This window comes from Lonchura striata, chromosome 12 (assembly GCF_050655825.1).
Source record: "Lonchura striata isolate lonStrDom1 chromosome 12, ASM5065582v1, whole genome shotgun sequence".
NCBI lineage: Eukaryota > Metazoa > Chordata > Aves > Passeriformes > Estrildidae > Lonchura > Lonchura striata.
The window spans coordinates 13,641,593-13,662,335 of NC_140714.1; the positions used below are offsets into that span (position 1 = coordinate 13,641,593).

Genomic DNA, 20,743 nt, shown 5'->3' on the forward strand with positions numbered 1-20,743 from the left:
GTGCCACCCCATCTGCAAATTGGACTCTCTGCAGAGCAGTTCCTCACTGCAGGGCACAACACGAGGCTAATTTCTGCATTTAAAAATGTGATCTGCACAGATATGCAAGGGAATTTAAATGAAATCTCTGAAAGAGTAAAAGCCACCTGCTTGGTGTCCCAACACACAAGCTCTGAGTACATAACCTGTCAAAATACTGAGCCAGCCTTGGTTATTTCTTTTTCTGTAATCAGCATCCTTCTATTACACACATGCTTGACTTTCTACAGCATCTCTTCAAGCAAGCTACTGTATAAACCATTAGATATACTCTGATGATAAACATTCAAGAAAGTAATTATTTACTACCTGTAAGTCAGCATCAAATTCATGTTTCAGGTAAGCCTCTTCTGCAGCTTCAACAAGACGCTGAAAAAAAAAAAGGTGCATTTTTGAAATAATGGATAACAACTTTATAACCTGGCACAAAACCAGAGATTGAGCATTGTGAAATTTATCTGCTCTCATACTTCATTGAATAGAAATAAATTATTCCAATTTTCAAAAAGAAATAAAGGACCAGGTTTTTTAAACCCTCAGTACCCACTGCTGGTGACACAAAACCCTAAAAACAGCTCACCTATTAATAAATAAATAAAAATGTCTCTTTTTTCACTAGTGTTCAGTTCCTGTAGATCCTATTCTGAAATTATTTTTAAGAGAACAAAAATAAAGTTGATTTCACACGTAGGAGCCACTTTCAAATCTTCCTTAACAGTAAATAGGAGATATTCCCAAATAATGCAATTGATTTCAAGAAACTGACATAAAAATGAATTTCTAAATTACACATCAACTATAAACAATAAGAAAAATATAGACGAGGTCTGTTTACTGAGCAGATTGAACTAATACCTTAAAATGGTACATTATCACAAGATTTTTCTGCAATTACAGAAGTAACATTTACTGAATGGCAGCAATTCAGTAGTATTTTTGCCCTTTTAACAATATCCAGAACTCCTTGAAGTAGTTATTTTTCCTCACCATTATCATCTGATATGAAAAAACACGGTTGCACCAAAACACAGCTACCTGAACCATTTAATTCATAAAGGGGTTTGCCGCAGATATTCTATTGGGAATTGACATTATACCCTTTCTAAGGTTTTACTCAGAGTTCTTTATACTTCAGAGTATTTTAACTATGGAAGAGACTCCTAGTTTTCTCTTAATCTACCTGAACATTCATATATGTTGTTCAAGCCAAAATCAAACAAAGCCAAAATCAAACTGTGCCTTTATTTTCTTTGCTCTATCAGACACTGGTACACATGGATATTTTCACATATTTTACATCACAAAGCGAGGTCCAGACTCATTAGCAATACACAGAGTGGGCAGCCATGCACACATTTTTTTTTCTCCCTTTTCATAACAGTTTGCACATTTATCAAGTCTTTGGATATAAATCAAAATGAAATCAGAATTCATATTGATTGCTATATACTTTGAGCTATAATGGAAACTGAACCAAAAAAAATATTTCTGGTTGCCAATGCAGAACAAATGGTTGAGCAGAACGCTGACAGTTTTGAGCAGAGCCCCGCTGGCTGCAGGGAGGGTTTGTGCTCGCCGGATCTGCAGAGCAGCAGCGAGTCCCAGCCTTGACCCACTACCCCACCCCATCTCATTTCCCCCTGCCCCATCCCATCTCCCCCTGCCCCACCCCATCCTCCCCTGCCCCATCCCATCCTCCCCTGCCCCATCCCATCTCCCCCTGCCCCATCCCATCTCCCCCTGCCCCATCCCATCCTCCCCTGCCCCATCCCATCTCCCCCTGCCCCATCCCATCCTCCCCTGCCCCATCCCATCTCCCCCTGCCTCATCCCATCTCCCCCTGCCCCATCCCATCCTCCCCTGCCCCATCCCATCTCCCCCTGCCCCACCCCATCTCCCCCTGCCTCATCCCATCTCCCCCTGCCCCACCCCATCCTCCCCTGCCCCATCCCATCTCCCCCTGCCTCATCCCATCTCCCTGCTGCCGCATCCCATCTCCCCCTGCCCCACCCCATCTCTCCCCCCCTGCCCCACCCCATCTCTCCCCCCCTGCCCCACCCCATCTCCCCCTGCCCCATCCCATCTCCCCCTGCCCCATCCCCAGCTTCCCCATCCCATCTCCCACTCACCCACAACCAGAACCAGCCCCAGACCCCTGAGCCACTGCTGGGCTCCTGCCCCCCTCCCTGCACACCCCATTGGGAGTCTCTCCAGACTTTTCTTTGGTGCAGAATTACAATCTCAAGCACACAGTCAAAGACTGGAAATGCTCCTGATGCCTGGGCTGATACAGAGAAGCAAAGGTCACCTTCCCAGAGCTCTGTGCTGGGAGTACCTCCCTGACATTTGGCTGGTTCCAGCTTTAAACATCTTGTCCCATGAAAACCCAGCTGGTCACAGCAAACCCATTTGACCCAAACTGGAACTGAACTGAGCTGGGTCCAGCACTGGGCAAATCAAACCAGAACTGAACTGGCAACACATCTGAGCTCACCTTCCTACATACAGGGGTAAGAGAACCCAAAAATAAGAATGCATCCCAACCCACTGCAGGAGGGCAATCCAGGGGAAAACATTTCAAATGCAACTGTGAACTTCGTGTCGCTGTTCCCACTACTCCTGTACTATCTGCATAGTACCAAGAACACACCTTGCAATGTGAAACACTAATGAGTGTCCATTTGAGCCAAAAATCTTTGTCTTTAGAATCTAAAAAGGGAAGTAATACAAATTTTCTACTCTGAGAGGGAAGCCTTATAACAACTGAAACAAAACCATGCACATTTGAACATTCTCAGATGCCCGGCTTTAATCAGCATGATAGTCACCTGCTGAAAATTTTACAAACATAGCCCTCATTTTTCAAGCATGAAAAAGGCCTTTTATGTAAAATAACTACTCTAATTCAATGCATTACCTTTATTTTCCTTTATTATAAAGGCATAGGTATATTACCACTCTGTGCTCACCTGATACAAAAGTTCATGACTGATGAGTTTGAGAGTAAAAAACTGAAAGGATCAAAACATTCTTCATACAGAAAAGAAATACATGGAAAAGGAAAACATGGTTTTCTTTTTGTGTTGAAATACTTAATCATCAAAAGAAAAATTATAGTATTTTATGAGATACCAGTGATATTAGATATCAGTACCTAGCGGGCTAGAAAAATAATTAATGGCTTCTTATATAGTTTGTATTGATCCCAATGTGTTTCAATTACATTTTTGCCTCAGTGAAATAATTTTAAACTAAGATTTATCCCCACATATAAGAAAAAACTAGAGAAGCATAAGATGGGCAATAGTAGAAACATTTGGTAACAAGGGCAGCTCAGAAATGAAAAGTACTGAATGTTATTTTATTGAATTATTCATTAAGATTTCAGTTCTTACTTTTTTTTTTAATGTACATTTCAGCAACATTCTCTACAAGAAACTCAATGACAAAGAAATAAAGTGTCTACTGACAGGAATTTTTCCTTGAAGCTGTAGAAGCAAATATTTAAGCGCATTTTGTGCTTTGCCCTCACAAAACTAAGTAAAAAATTAAACTTTTGCTACATGAAATGAAAAAACTACAAGCATATGCTGCACTTTCTGTGTGTCAGTCCTTAACCACAGTTTGCTTTTAGTATCCCAACACATTTATGAAGAAAACCATGAGAAATCTGGGATAGCTACAGAAAAGGAAAGCCAAAAAGTCCAACTCCACAAAATGACATATTAGAGGATATACACAAATTATATCGCAATGAAGAAATTGAATGTAAATGTTTCATGTGGTTTTGTTGTGTTTTTTGGGGGGATTGGTTGGATTTTTTTTAAAAGCGGTTCCCAAAGGGATGAGGCACAATGGAAGAAATTCCTTAACACTCTGCAGGCAAAAACATAAAAAACACATGTAATACTGCAACTTTTTTATATGGATGCAAAACATCCCTTTTAAAATATTTTAACGACTGAGCAGTTATCTAGCAATGAGTCTCAACATTAGCATGATTAGCAATTTTAGCTTAATAGTTTATAATGACAATCTTAATAGAAATGCCAATATATTTTCATCTGAGTAACCATACTCTCAAATCCTTGCTGGAGCAAGTAAATGCTTCCCAAGCTGTGGCTATCCTGAAGGGAATTGTGACTTATCTGCATGCACTTACATGGAATGAATTATAAACAAAGAATGAGAATTGGTACACTCACACCATTCAAGGGTGTTTTTGGAAAAATTTAGTCCTAAATGTGGGGAAGTGTCTGTGTGCACATAAACAGGCAGCTCAAGGGCAGCACACAATCTTTAGATAAAGCAATTATAATCTTCTAAGGCACAGCTCAATTGAGGTTCCCCCAGTTAAGGGACTAATCCTCAGAACTTTCCCAACACACATAAACCTGAGAAAGATGAACTGCCTGACCCAGAATATCACAATGCAACATGGATAAAAACAGAGCATGAAGCAGGAAATGAAAAAAATAACATCACAAAAAAAAAAAAAAAAAAAAAAAAAAAAACAAACAAAAAAAAAAACACCACCAAATGGTCACCAAATATAAGCTCAATGTTTTGTATATTTAGTGGTACTGATATTATAAAAAACATAGAAAAAGTTGAGAGATGAAAAATAAGTATTTTTTACCTCATAGTAATTTTATTTTTTTAATAAATCACTGAGCTATCTCTCAAGTTACCTAACAAGGTAATTTTCTTGACAAATGATACAATAATTTCAGTGAAGTGATATTTCCAGATAAATTCTCTTTCAAGTTATGTTACTATAGATAGAGCAAAGGCAAGGTGAAACAGAATACATGAAGTGCAAGAAGAATCCAACAAAAAGTAAGGGGGTAAAAGAACAGAAATGGAGAGAAGAGGTGAAAATAAAAGCTGCAAATAGCAATTTCAAGAAAAAAATATCAGACAAACATCCAGAGGGTAGGGTAGTAATTTAACTTCTGAGATCTTTTCCCTTTTCATGTACTTTTTAAGAGCTTCAGATTACTTCTCAATGATTTTCCTTCAAAAGAATCCCATTTTGAATTTAGATTAAATAAATTCATAAGCATAAACAAATTTGAAATGGTTTCTGAACTCCTGAACTGTGGAGGGTTACTAATCTTTATCCATGAATGCTGACAAAAGTTATGCCCTTCTCTCTTTTCAGCTATGAAATCTTAAAAAAAAAAATTATATTTCATTGTTTCCTTTCTATTTTTCTAAGATAAACCAAATGCAACACATAAAACTAGAAATGCTTCTCAAAACCAAACAGCTACAAATCATAAAAAAGCATAGAAGATGGCTCAAATTAAATTATACCTAGTATCAGCTAGGTACTGGTATCATCTAAGTCCATAACATAAGTAGTTTCTATTCCATAATAACAATTTAATAACATTTCTTTTAAAAAATGCACTGACATATCACAGTAACTAAAGTGTAGACAAATCTGTAGGCTGCTCTTATATTCTAGCATCAAATGCATTCAACCAACAGCAAAAAATAGCCCTGAACCCTAACAAACTTTATAATTATTTCCCATGGTATCAGATCTGTTTGAGTTCCTAAAAGCTCCTAACTTCGATGTTGATTTGAGATGTGTTTTGGAAGAAAAAATACTTATAATCATTTGTGTAGCTTTAACAGGTCTGTCTCTCTGACTCCTATATATGGAATTGTAAGCAAGATTTCTATCTTAATCAAATATAATGAACTTTGTCAAGAAAAACAGCAGATAACAACAAAGGAAAACCTATGCCTGCTTTTAAAACCTTATTTCTTTCATATCTTGTAGCACGATTTATGGTACATTACCAACCAAAAACCAGCAGCGTCCTGTATACTGAAACACCAGTTTTCTGTGTGCAGAAAATACTTACTACTACCAGTAGTTACCCTTCTTCGGGTGAAATATTCAGTGCAATTTTAATAGCCTCACTATTGATTTGCATGTCTAATTTCCAATCAAAATTTACAATAATTGAGCTGTGAATATGCCAAAAATATTTCCTAAAGTGCTGCCAGATAACTATTTAAACATAGTTCAGCAGTTGAAAGTATTCCTGGGAGAGAAATGAGATTGGGTTTCCATCATCAGAGCAATTTTCCTCCCTGGCTTCCCCGTGAGAAGCCTACACTGTGCATGTGGGAGCACTCAGCAATAGATCACTGAACTTGAAGAACATCACCCAGGTACCTTCCTGTGACCTCCCCATTTTGGGGTTCACTGCAGATGTGAAAAACGGGTTTTCCTCTCCAGGAAATCTGTAAAGCTGCAGGTGCTTTGAAAACTTCTGAAAAGGCGGGGCTGATTTGAGAGAGAACAAGATTTATTAGCATTAAGTGAGCTTAGGTAATATTCTGGCATGGTGCTAACTCTGCTGCAGGTCCTTCTTAGTTCCCTCAGAGTTCTGGGGTTTGCTCTTTTCACAGCTCATTTAGTGGACAAGTTAAAGAAGCCAAGAGAGATTTTGATGTTGCTCCTCAGTCTCACTTTTATTTCCCATGCCCAAACTCAGTATCATATCAGAGAGCAATGAATGTCCCGAGGTGCAAGCAGGCTTCCCAATCTCAATGTTTTATCACAAAAACCTTTGCACTGTTTGCCATAACCCAGAGAGAAGCACCAGACACTGCTGCTGACCTTGGAGGAGAATTTGCTCCTCTCAGGAGCACATGGGGCTTTCGACAGGGCAAGGACAGCAGCCTGGCAGTGTGGCTGATGCAGTCCTTGAGGTGGGAACACACACACACACACACACAGGGAAGGTTTCCTCTTTCCAGAAAGCCTGGCAGTGTATTTTATAGCCCAGATTGTTCTCCTTAGCTGTGTGCTATTTTCTAGGGAATTTTAGCACTAAAATTGCTGTTGCTGTGACTAAGATGCACCGAAAATTACTCCGTGCCTGCTACCTTGCTATTCAAATTCCTAGTGCTCGTGGCTTAAGACAGATATCAGTCTTGCAGCTAATGCCGTACAAAAACTGCCTGCTCTGTGGATACTGTCAAATTCCACTGCAACCCAGCCACACAATGCTCAGCCACACTAAGTGCAGCAAAGCACAATCAAAGCAGAAATTATAAATAAAGGATAAAAATAAATTAAAAGCTTAGCATGTGCAATTATCGCAAATAACTTCAATTATCCACTTATATTCATTCAAAACTGGCAGATATTCAGGTTGATTGTTGGAGTGCTAGCTGGTTTTTTGAAGCAATGAGAGTTCAGCTTGGCACAGTGCTGGACAAAACAGAAATGAAGCTGCAAGTGGATTAAAGTACGTGAAATTCACATGTTGCATAACAGTGGCAAAGACAGTCCTGGAGTAATTAGATGCATTTCTACTTAACTAGGCCAAAACTATTTTTAATTTTGGCATCTGGAGTTTGCCAGGGCATTGAAGGAAGACTCCATATGAAGAAGATAACACATTTGTCTTGTACCAAGTTCTTTGGTGCTCAAAGGCTGCACAAACCCAATATATCAGATATAAAATATGCAGATTATCAAATCTGCTCCTACCATGTTATTATGTCTAGCACAGAGCAGAATGAGGTGCTAAATAAGGTTTTATTCCATACTTTTAATTTTGTGTATCCCAGACATCAAGGAATCGGTTCAGCTGCAGACACAACTTAGAGCTGTTCCAAGGACATTTAAAATGTGATTTGCCTGGCTGGGGTACAGCAACAGCCAGCTCCTTCAGCCACCTCTCCTGCCTCAGGGCCAAGAGGAAGATTCTTCAGCATTTTACACCAACCACACATGCACCCAAGGTTGTGTAATTCTTTGGCAATACCTTTATGCATCCTTTTAATTTCATTTGCAACATGGCAATGTAATTTGTAAAGTTTTACTTTCAATGAATAATTCGCAACCAGTGCAATTTTCCCTTCCACATACATTTAAAAATTTAATCAAAATGTTACTTTGTAAAACACCTTCCAAAAGGAAGGGAAGCAGGTTTGTGTATGAGTCCATGGACCCACCTGCTTACACACACCTTTAAATGTATTGTCAACACTGACCTGTGAGTGTCATTATGATTCTTTTCCCCCTCTCCTATATTGAAACCCCTAGATTAAAACATCTGACTTATTAGTCTTTTTTACACATTTAGGGTGCCACAGGTCATATTCTTTACCTGTCATAATTGCTCTCCTTCTTGGATAATGCCAGACTGTATTTTCTGCCTTTGAGGACAGTGAGGATGTACATGGCTGAGCAAAAACAGCTCTCCCTAAGCTCTGACAGCTCTCAGCACCACTGCTGGATGCTTGGAAGGTCTTGCTTGAGAAAGATTTGGGATAACGGTTTTCATGCTAATTCTTTTAATGCAAAATTCTCCTTTGGTAGAACTTCTCTCACCTAACCTCATCTATTTCAAAGTTAATCATCTCTCCACTGAAGTTTCCTAAACAACCTTCATATGTAGAGACAGAAAACTCCAAAGGTGCTGCATGTTCCATTCTAAAATAGCTCATAAGATACAGAAAGACCTTTGGAACTTTTCCTTCACTCTTTTCTTCACTAGATGTTTAACTTTATATGATTGAAACTAAGGGAGATGAATCCCACACCATATGTGCAACACAAATGAGCTAAAGAGAAATGGAAATATTCCCATGTTCACTCAACAGGGGAAAGGACACTTGAAGCAACACTTTGTCCTGCCAGCAGTCCTGGGAGAGTCAAGGTGTTTCTGTTCTGTTTACATCTAGAAGCACCAATTGAAATCAATTGCCTTTGCTTTGTTCCCACACTCAGCTTTTTCCTCACCTCTGCACTAAAGCTCAGTCCCCACAAGTTAATTCAAATTCAGCTTGCAATTTGTGGTCTACTTCAACCAAACCAGTCATGATATACTGTCCTCCTTTCAGTTTCCAACCAGATTACTGTCACACCACAGCAGGAAAAAAACCCCTCAAGATTTATTGCTCAAACCAAAGGTCACTTCCAGAGCTTGCAGGGACTTACTTCCATTGTATAGCCCAGCACTCAATCACAAGGCACAGAGCCTTGTCTTCACCTTCAAACCAAGCAATGCAATGTCCATTGGGCTGGGTTTTAATTCTCACAGGGTCAGGATGTCAGTTGCCAATGGATTAACTGAAAAGGAAAATTTTAAAAAGCTGAAAGGAAAACGAAACACCAAGTTTTCAGCTAAAAATTTCCCAGCTTTTTCTTGCAAGTAGAATTCTCTAAGGTAGATATTGAGGCAAATAGAACATTATTGTGAAGATATGAGAAAGGCAATTGGAATCCATTTCTAAATGCATCAGTAGTGGATTTTGGAAGCATTCACCAAAGACTTAGAAATCCAGTGTTACATCTCAAGTTAAACAGGCATGGATTCAGTACTAGAATGTACCAAATTCAGCTTTCAAAGACAGCCATGGCTTAGTCCTGTTCCTTCCCTCACTGAGCACAGAACTAGACCTACTCCTATTTCTTTCCTACTCCTCTCTCCATGTCCTGAGCTGATTAATATCACATTAGGTGTCCCAAACTGCACTGTTAAAGCTGTTTAATATCACATTAGGTGTCCCAAACTGCACTGTTAAAGCTGATTAATATCACATTAGGTGTCCCAAACTGCACTGTTAAAGTTTCCCATATGACTCTCCACTTCTTCTGTAGCACCTACCAACTATTCTTTCTTCTTCTGCATAACAGCTTTGATGTGCACATTGTCAAGGATGTTCATGACCAGTCTTTTCTAGGTCCCTACCAATTCCTCACTCTGCTGACTTCCATTTCCAATTTTCCCTATTCCCTTTGCACTCTCATTAAGCACACCTAGCACATCTCACGCTAGCACAGTCTGATTCTGTCACCTTTGTCTCTTTAGACCATCTCATCATTCTCCATCCTCTGCTCTCCATGTGGCAGTGCCTTCCTCAGCTCTCCTAAACCCACCAACAGACCCCCTTGGCTGCTGATCCCCCCATTTTGCAGTGTCCCGAGGTGAGCACAGAGAGATGAGAGCTCTCTCCTGGCTCCACAAGGCACATGGGCACACTGGCAGTGCCTCAGGAGAGAACGACACCCTTTCCCCAGCCTGCTGCTGCCTAAGCAATAGGAAAGCAATGATCCAGCTGGGGAAAGTCTTGTTCAACCCTGCACAGAAAATTCACAGTGCAAAGAACTTTCAAAGATTTCACTTGCAGACAGTCTTGCTGTGATACATTTCTAATGGCCATATGCCTCCATGTGTGCAGTTTCCAAATGCTAAAAACTTGATCCAGCTGGAACAGAATTTCAAAGAAAACCTTGTGTCAAGGCCCCAGCCCTGCCAATTTCAAGAGCTGGTTCCCAAGCACAGAAGTGCTACAGAGTCTTAATGAAAAGAATATCAGTATTATGTTTAAAAGAGAAAACCAATGCATTTCCCCCAGTTTCTCTCTTGTAAAAAGATGACGTTCAAAGATAAAATTCCAGCTTCTTTGGTCTCCTGAAGCATACTTTATAGTTCTGGAGACTTCATTGCTGGGAATGCTGGAAATAATTACAAAACCAACTTTCAGACTAAGTGATAATTTAGTATTTTCATAGTTTAGTATATTATGGCTGGTCTGGTACAAAAAAGGAAAAAAAGACTACGTTGAAACTCTGTGGTTTTGGAAATTTTGGAAAAACTCTATGCTGTAGACAGTTGTCCAGATTAGATAACTGGACATCAATTCCATGTACCTGAAAGCTTTTGCTGGTGCTCTGTGGATTAATGTTCAAGTCCCAGAGAGTAGAGGGGTATCACTTGGCCAGTGTCACAATTAAATACAAGTCTGTAGTCAGGTACAGATGCCATCCCGTCTATTCATTTTTTAAAAAATATTTTATTAATAATAGTATTTTTAATTCTATCTTAAGGACAATATTAAACTGTCCTTGCACTTAATGGAAAATTGCAAATTCCCAAACGCAAAAGAAAGGCTGCATTGCATAGTCAAAACCTTATCTGCTTTGCTTTGTAAAGGGAATAAGTTCAAATCCAGTGGGTGTTTTGTTCCTTATTAAGAAGAGTCTCGTAACTTGTAACTATTCTCCTTGTGACTAAAAGATAGCTATACTTTCACCTCTTAATTAGTTTTTATCAACTGAAACCTTCGCCATTTAATTATCATATGCAGATTTATTTAGAAAATAAAGTAAAATATGCAACACAGCACATAATTTCCATTAAGTTTGACACACCTCTAGATTTTGGTATGACCTAGGGAACTCTTTTCATAGAATACTCCTATTTTTCTGACTATTTTTTTTTCTCTTGCTTCTCAAAGTGCTTCTAAAATGCAACTGGGGAACAATAAGAGTCTTCACAGAGCTAACCAACACCTGCAGGTTAAAAAAGTAACGACTGAGAATAAAACCAAGCCAACAAAAACTATTAACTTAATTTTTCAGAGGCAGTGAGTAAATTATAACAATAGTTCTCCATTTATCTTGGATTATAGGAGAATTGTGAATCACCCCACACTGCTTTCTTCCTCTACTGGCTGAAATCCCTCACTCGCCACCACTGGTTCTCCCACCATGCATTTATCTACAACCAGAAAATGTGCTCCAACATGCAAAGTCCCAACAAGGGAAAAAAAACACTGAGGTCACTCCTGTTGCTACAAGCAGTTTTATGTCGCAGTCAACTTTGATCCTGAGAAACACATGCAAAACACTTCCACAAACAAACAAGAAGGTCGCAAAGGTCTGTAGCTGTTGAATCTAAAGCACAAACACCGATGGAGAATCACACAGTATGAGAATGGGAAGCTCTAAGGAACCTCTGTGGTTCCATATGGAGGTAGGCTCCCCTTCTACTAAATCCTTATTCCATGGAACTGCCTACCTTTGCAGGCTGGAGCCTCTGTGAACACCTTGACTCTGTACACTCCAATGGATCTGTCCCTTGCTTGGCAACAGCACAGCCAAAGGCAGCATGAGAATGGTGGTGGCTCCTCCAGCCCAGGCTCAGGACACACCCTGAGCAAACACTCAGGGCCAGCCTTGGACCACACCTTCATGAAACCCCACTGGTACCACTGAACGGGCTCATGGTGCACAAACCTGGTGTGTTTGTGCACTGCTGGACTGTAAAAGTTGTCATCTATTGGTTATTAGACCTGTTGGACAACCTCTCCAAGACTTATATATTAGATTTAGCTTTCAAAATTAGTCTTTCATGTTCTTTAACAGTTACAACTCATTCCAAAGTAATAAACTGAATAAAGTGATTTGCAATACCTATCATTAAAAACATGTATAGCTAAGGTACCTACAGGGGCTACAGAAGAGCTGGAGAAGGATTTTGTGCAAGGGCATGTAGTGATGGGACAAGGGGTAATGGCCTTAAACTGAAAGGCAGCAAGTTTAGATTAAATATCAAGAAGAAATATTTCTCTGTGAGGGTGGTGTGGCCCTGGCACAGGCTGGTCAGGGAAGTTGGGGCTGCCCCAGGACCCCTGGAAGTGGCCAGGGCCAGGCTGGACACTGGGGCTTGGAGCAAGCTGGGATAGTGGAAGGTGTCCCTGCCCATGACAGGGTAGAACAAGAGGATCTTTCATGTCCCTTCCAACTCAAACCTCTCTATGTCTGCTGAAAAGGTGAAACTAAATGTATTTGCTATGACCAAACCATTATAATTAATGTTTTCACTACACCAGGACACAAAGATGAGTCAAACATGCTCCGTAATTAGGCTTTCATCATAGGCCCTTGAAGAAATAAAGAGCAAATTGAAATGAAGAACACTTCTGTGTAACACTTAAATGGTTCAGAATGAGTTCTCACCAACTGGATTTTTTCTGTTTCTGATATCTCACACAATCCCTGTAAATTATGTAACACCTCAATAATGTAATTACCAATAAATAGACATAAAAATTTTAAAAAGACAGAGCAATTACTTATTTCATCTCAGTGGTCTGCTACAACTATTAGCAGAAAATTTGAAATAACCATCAAGCGAAAAACCTTAGGAGGAGGATTCAGAAAATTAGAGAGTACACAGAGATATTGCATATATAATAAACACAAGGTGCAGCTCAGTTTACACTCCTTCCATGCTCTTCAATTGGTGACAAGAAATTTGCCTGCCACACCTTTGAATTCAGAGTGTAATACTGGTAAGTTCTAAAGCATCTTAATTTTTCTCACTTTTAACTCAATAATACAACAGATGTCGACATGTTACTAACTTTCACAAGTTTCTTGGACTATTCAGTTATTTCCTCAGCTAAGTAGAGGAAGCCCTTGCCTTACTAGAGTTCTGACAAAGCCCTGCCAAAAAATCCCATCTTCTCCCCACAGCCTGAGCAGCTCTCTCTATAAAAAATAAACAAACCACAAAAAAAAAAAACCCAAATAAATACAATTTTAAACACAAAATATATAGCCAATTTTTTGCACATATTTAGCAGGGCTATCATTTATCATCAGTTGCCTTTTTTAGGCTATGTTATAAGAAACCAATCTGTGATTTGCTTGGATCTAACTGAATCACTTGTGAAGAAAAATCAACAACTTGAACATTAATTTTAATGGAAGTGGATTGTTTCTATTAATTTCATCGGGTTGATTGATGAGCACAGCAACTGCTGATGTAAAGCATCAGATCCTAACAGCATCTCCAAAAGCTGAAGGACTGCAGGCACTAACCAAATCTGAGACCTGAGTAGTTCTTGCTCATTAGCAGTCTACTTGTGAAGTGCTCTTTCCCCATCACTGCTCCCCTCCAAGCTTTGTTATTTAGCATTCCATTGTCAAAATAAAATATAACTATAGCTGTGTCACCCTTAAACTTTCAGATAGAGGAGGTTTTACCCTCTATGTCTGCTTAAAAAGTAATTTTTGTTATCTGGCGTAGCTAGGAATAAATTATGTTTACCATATAACATTTCCTAGAGAGCACAGGATTTTGGGGACAAAGACTGCCACCTTTTGGCAATAGTCTGTAACAAAAAAAGCGCCCCAGTTTCTTATGTAAATTATCCTATTCTAGTGAATATCTTTATTATATTCTTTTAGCATCTTATATCCAGCAAAGTGAAGAACAAAACATTGGGTTTAACTGAAGCCAACCTGAAAGAATTCCATCTTTTAGGATTGTTGCATAGCAACATAGGCTTTTTAGTATGGAATCAGAGAAATCAGACCTGGGGTTTTTTTCCTGGAGGACATTTTGAGCAGATAGCTCTGGCACACAAAGTTGAATATTGCATAGGAAAACTAATTTTATTAAACATAGAAATATTACTTTTTTATGCACATTATTTTTCCCCATGCAGGACTGATTTAATCTTTGAATAAGTCATTTCTATTCATTAGGTGAGAAGGCCTAAAGAAAAATTATTAAATAATTAGAATATATCAGAATATAAATAATTTACTGGAAAAAATTAAATAGTATTTTCTACTTTTTAAATGATTGACCTTGGAAAAAAGGATTTTTCATGATGTTTTGAGTGTTGGGGCTTTTTTGGTAGCTGAAATAAAAAGGGGTAAAACCAGATTCCATCATACAGCACAAGGGGTATGCTCCCAGGGAGTCAAGAGAAAAACTTTTATATTAGGCAATGTACCTGATGCAAAAAACCATCAGGGATGGTAGAATCACCAACCAGCAGTGTGTCACAAACACCATCTTGATAGAGCAAGGCAGAGGAATTTCTGAAATAAATAAGTTAACAGAGTGTATGAAATGTTTGGATTCCATTTGAGAAATGCAAAATTGTACAGGTAGAATTCTCCTCAAACATGGATAGAAACTCTTGGGGAATAACTCAAGAATGGTTTGAGGCTTTAGAAGAGTCCTTAGTGGTTCCAGAAAATACTCACAGGAAATGAAACATGCTATGAGTATGAAATACACTGAGAGATCCAAACATAATCAGTAATACAGAGGACAAAGGAAGGGCCGAAACAGGACAACAGTGGGCCTGAGAAAAACTTGTAAATCAGCAGCATGGGGAAAAAAATCATCCAAGTTTTTCTTTTCACCAGATAATGTAAAAGCCAGAACTCACAGAGAACAGCTGAGAAGATGAACGAAGATAACACTGATAGAGCCAGATTAATTTGCAGCTTCAATACGTGAAGAAATCAAAGTTGAAGAATGAACACAGAAATGCAGATATATTTTTGCTAAAACAATTACAGAAAGATCAAAGGAGTATTTTACTGAGCTTCTCAATGCTGAAATTCACAAAAGCAATCGGCCTTTTTCCAGACAGCTGAGCCATTTGTAGAAGAATGAAATTGTGAAGAGCTTCAAGAGGCAATCAGAATACTGAGGAGAAACAAAAGCACCAGGTGTGAGTAATCTTGGCACTGAATGATCAAGAACAAGAGGAGGAAAGGAAGTCAAACACTTGATAGGGGCAGTTGGTTAGTTTAAGTTTGGGGAAAATTTTCAAACATTAAAATACATATGCTGTATTATTTTTTTAAAATAATCTAATTTCACAAAAAATCTAGTCTTACACTGAAGAATAGACTTTTGAAATTTTAGCTGTTTTCAAAATCAGTTACATTTCCAGCATGATAAAAACATATCTTTCTTCTACAAATGTTCGAGGAGTTTTGTTTTGTTGTTGTTGGCATGTTTTTTGGGGGGGATTTTTTTGGTGTTTTGGTTTGTGGGGTTTTTGGGGGGTTTTTTGGGTTTTTTTGGTTTTTTTTGGGGGGTGTATTGTTTTTGTTTGGACTGATAGCTTTTTAATTGTATTAAACACACATAATCTATTAAAACCTGGAACTTGAACAGCACACTATTCCTGATTTTAAGAACCTAAGTACCATCAGGATTAGAGACTGTATTGAAAACAAGTGACTAACCTCTTGCCATATGGAATTTCATTGATTTAACTGAACTTCAGCAGTATAATTCTGCTTTTACTAGTGGGAGCCATGAAAGCAGATGAAGGGTAGCAGAGCACAGCAGAGTCTACTACCTGTCTGGCACCCCAGCCATCCTGCACAGATGGAAGGGGGATGTGGTGCAGGCTTCCAGGCTTCCACAGCACAGTTCCCAGCTCTTTGGAGCAGGAGATCAGTACTTGCTGCTTAAAAACTCTTTTGCTGCTGTCAGCAGGACTTCCATATGGGGTCTGCCATGTCCCCACTGCACACATTACATGGCTTGCTGAAGAATGTGCCATTTCCAGTCTTTCCAAAATCATGTCCTGGTGCTCAGGGTTAATGTCTGGAATTCCCCCAGCCTTGATAGTTTTCAACTGACTGAGGAAGTAAAGACAAACATTTTTTTAGAACTCTTAGGTATAAAGGCTGGGATTAGGGTTGTAAAAGAGTATCATCCTGGCAGCCTCAACTCTTTAATTCCTTCGTGTTGAATTTTGGGAGGCTTTTTTGGGGGTAGAGGGAGGGGAAGATTATTGTTTGGGGATTTTGAGGAGTTGTTTTGCATATGCTGCTTACTGTACTCAAGTCTTTCTCCAATAGGTGTTTGAACTGTTTGCCAAACAATATTCAAATAAAAATATGTAAGATGTTTCAAATGAATCTTTAAGTATGAATGATGGCTAAGTCATACGCTAATAAAACTTGCAAGGTCAATTTTATTACACAAATGTGTAACAGACCGTGCAAATGGCAATTAAATCCTCGATTTTTGAAAGTTGGGATATTGCTTTCCTCTTCAGACATTCAGTAGGGACTTCCAAAAGCAGGCATTGAGCCCCAGGCATCTCTACTGCTACATCTAGGAAAATATTTCAGTTCCTCATTAAGAGAAAGAGCAAAACACCAAAGAATAAACCCTTTTAGAATAGTAAAACAGTACAGTAGCTGTAAGTAGTACAATGGAGCACTCCCATGTATAAATATGAGTATTGATCAATTCAGATCCCTTTTTGTTACAAAAGTTGCATTGACCACCATCTGTGCTTGCCTCTGTGCTGAGGCAAGGTAAATAGAAGAATAACACAATGTCTTCATTTTACTTTTTTTATATGTCAGTTGTATATATGAACTTTTAATATCTGCAAAGAAACAGTCAACAGTTAAAAAACCAGGGAAATCTGCAACTCCAGCCCTACCCTGTTTATTCCAGCCCACACAGAGAGGGTGACCTCCAAAGAAAGAAAGTTATTGTCCCACAGTATTTCACCAGGCAGCTACTTTGTCTCCAAATCTATTTCAGAATCAATGGAAAAACCCATCTTAAATAAAGATTATAAAGATAGCTAGGTTAGAAGCTAATAGAAAGTCGCAATATTACTATTTCTGACCTGTTTATAGCAGTTTCACAGATAACACTTTCATTTATGCAGACTATGCTGGCTTGGGCTCATTTCCCAAATCATTTACATTGTGATACAAGTTTGCACTGCTCTTAAACAATTTTATCTCTATTTCAAAGGTAAAGAAAAATTTTTTTTGACTCTGAGTGAGCCAACACAGTAACAATATGTTTTTTGTTTATGAGTCCCATCTCTATTTTGGTTTATATCTTTCCTGATGCCATGGAAGTATCAAAGGATATGCTAATGATAAGCCTTAGTGGCAGTGCCAGATAACACTTTAAAGGTGAAATGCATAATTCCCTAATAACCTTGGTAGGATAGTCATCTTCCTTGAAACACAGAGCAAAGCCACTCTTTTTACGCTACATTACTCAGCTTCAGAAATTAAGAAATAAACCTCAGATTTGGTGTTGTTTTTTTTCTCTTTTGGGTTTAATACATCTACAGTTAAATTTTATTTGGAAGTACCAGTTCTTTGAAATGTGTAGTGTTTTGTTTCAGGTTAAAGAGTTAAAAATATTTTTTAAAAGGGATTTTTGTTCTGTAAGACAGCTGATTTTTTGCTGCAGGTGTTCTGGTAATACTGCAGAAAAATAGCTGTTCAGCCACCTCATATCACAGTACTAAATTCTCGAGTTCTGTGTGGCAACTGCTATATTCAAATATTGTTTATGTATAAAGATCAAACCTTGAAAAATTATGTGGTTTGCTCTGCTGAGATGTCTAACTATTGACATCTCCAAAGTAACTTGGAGTCATTTAGTTCTCAGCTCATTTAACAGATTTTACACAGATTTCTTCCACAAATTAATATTGTCTAAAACATTATAAATTATGAAATCCTGTCATGCTAAAGTCAAATATCAGAAACATTTCCAACTCACCTTCATTTAGCAGTTATCACATTTACGTTATGAAATACCAGACTCTGCACATCACTTCATATTTTGCAATCAGAAATCCTATTTTATTCAGTCTACTTTGTCTTGGCATGTGATTGTAAGGCAACAGTTTTAAAAAGCTTTATTCTAAATACTCAAATACAGAGGAACCTTGCATTTTCAAGCCATATATTAACATTATTATGGCACAGATTTTTCAACAAGTCTAAGAATGAGAAATTTACATCTACTGATTAATTTGTCTTAAAACAAATCAAAGCTACAAGAGATGTTATTTAGTAGCAAGCTAGCTGGCTTTAGAGTATGGACAGACTGGAATTGAACATCTCAAACCTGATTCAGGATATTTTACACCATACAGGAGTGTCAGCAGTGCACCAATCTCCAACTTGTCACAAATAAAACCTTCTCCTTGTCCCAAAATATGATCAATATGCACTGTTTATTTTTAATTTTTGTAATGCTACCTGAGAAGGTACTGATTTTTAACTATTACTCTTCAGTCATTCATGTGCTTTTTATCCCATATATTAGCATTGCATACAGTGGGGAGAGCAAATAAGAAGGAATGTGCTTTGTATTTGGAGAGGCCAAAGGGAAAATATGAGATTATTTGCTGTTAGAATTCATTCTACTCCTGTGAAAGCTAAACCTACCTCCCACAAGCTTTTACTGGGGAATGTTCACAGAAATTAAGCCATGGGTGATGGTCCTTCACAATGGAATCACACATTCACTCCCATCCATTTCCAGGTCTCTGACAGCTATTTGAAAGTTATTTTTGCCAGGGTGTCCAAGTATGGAATTCAGTCAGGGATCTCTGGAATGATATCCAGCAGAACCCAAACTCTGCCATTCCAAGAATTTAGAGGGCAAGTAGAAAGTGGTCAGGATCAGCTACACCACACATTCATTCAAGAAGTTCAAATTCATCCTTTGGCAAATCAGGATTTAAAAGTTTGTGACCACCAGGAAAAACACCACCTCCCTTGCTCTGGGACCAAGAGAATTAGTCCCTTTCCATTATTCATATTGCCTACTGATTAAAATTTCACTCGAGAAAGCCAAACTTGATACCACTTTCTCAAAAATTATTGCAAATCTCTGGTTTTTACAAGTTCATAAGGTGACAGGGAAGGAATTTGCCTGATGAGTAGCAGAGAGTTCTGCATCACCAGGGCTGGCCAGCTCCTGGCACAAGGGAATCAGCACATGCTGTCTGAGCACAGGCACTGCTGCTAAGTCTTTTTGGAGAATTCAGTGTTGTTGGGGTTGCTTTTGTTCACTTTGGTTCCCTAAGAACTTAATAAGCAAATAAATACTCTTATATTTAGGAGTACTTTCTAAGAGATACCAGGTCAAAATTATCATCTGCACAGATGCTTGAACAGCACTGAGAGAAGCCAGTTCTATCAGAGGGATGGAAATCATTCCAATTTCAATTTCACATCAAGTGCTAACATAGGATTTTAGAGCAGGCATCTGACCCAGCCAGGATTGCTCAGGTTCCAGAGTGATTTGGCTTCCACAGAGGTTCCCTTTCACAGTCACTCATTGCAAATCTCTTCTTCAGAAACACAGATTTGGAAACTTCAAAGCCAATTAATTCTGTCCTTCAGTCTGAGAGAAAAACCACAACACTTGTCTACAGCCTGACCACGGAGAGAGGAAAACAAAATCAAACAAGCTGCTCCTTCAGGTGGCAGAGAAAGTGCACTGGGGAGGAAGGAGGTTTAGGAGTACTATGCCTTGCTTATTAACAGCAGGAAAATTAATATCTCTGTGTTTGCATCCATGGAATTATCAAGGACCAGGCAGAGAGCAAGTGCTGAGATCTGGAGATCCTTCCTGGGGATAAGAGGGCTAAAGCAGCCAGAAATGGGAGAGACCTCTGCTCACAATCCGCCCTCCACAGAAGGCTACAGTGGAAGGGGCACAGCTGTGGGGGGAATGCTAATTCTGGGCTGGTTTATTGTCTGCTGGAAGTAATGAAATGAGCCATAGTGGCAGTTCATCCTTGAGGTTTAAGGTTTATTTTCAAATCCAAAGAAAATGAATCTCAGGGATATGGTGAACTCAGACTGACAGATTTCACACAGCTTACCCCAAAAGTAATAAATGCCTTGGTGGTGTTCCTTTCCTTTTTTTTTTTTTAATTAAATGACATCCAGATAGCATAGACAGAAGTATTAAAATTAAAGAATACACCAAATCTTATTACTAGTTTTGCTGTTCCACAAATCCAGTGAGAATTTTACCGTTTCCAGAAGCTCTTTTATATGTCTGACTAGTTTTTGTCTTGTTCTGAGGCAAATTTGATGCCAATTCCAAAAGATAGGGAAAGTGCCATACAGAATTAATTTCAGCTGCAATTCCTATTTCAAAGTCTCTCTTTGAAGGTAGCACATGAGCAGATTTGATATTCTCAGAACATATGCATTCACTGCATATCTACTTTGCCTGACAGTTTAAGTGAGACATTTAAATATTCTCTCTGGATTGCAGTGTTCCACATTTCACCTACAACCCACAAAATCAGTTGCTCT

General features: G+C 38.7%; 1 protein-coding gene across 4 annotated transcripts in view; it reads right to left on the reverse strand.

Annotated features, from left to right (window-relative positions):
- The window catches only part of CACNA2D3 (calcium voltage-gated channel auxiliary subunit alpha2delta 3), a 419,754-nt gene that overhangs the window by 270,545 nt on the left and 128,466 nt on the right, over positions 1–20,743 (reverse strand). For 3 of the 4 annotated variants that reach the window (XM_085590607.1, XM_085590609.1, XM_085590608.1), the window contains one exon: positions 349–408. In XM_085590607.1, coding sequence (XP_085446733.1) covers positions 349–408 — 60 coding nt within the window. Of the gene's footprint in view, positions 1–348; positions 409–9,016; positions 9,138–20,743 lie in introns of those variants that run through there. The other variant, XM_085590610.1, reaches the window with a different exon arrangement.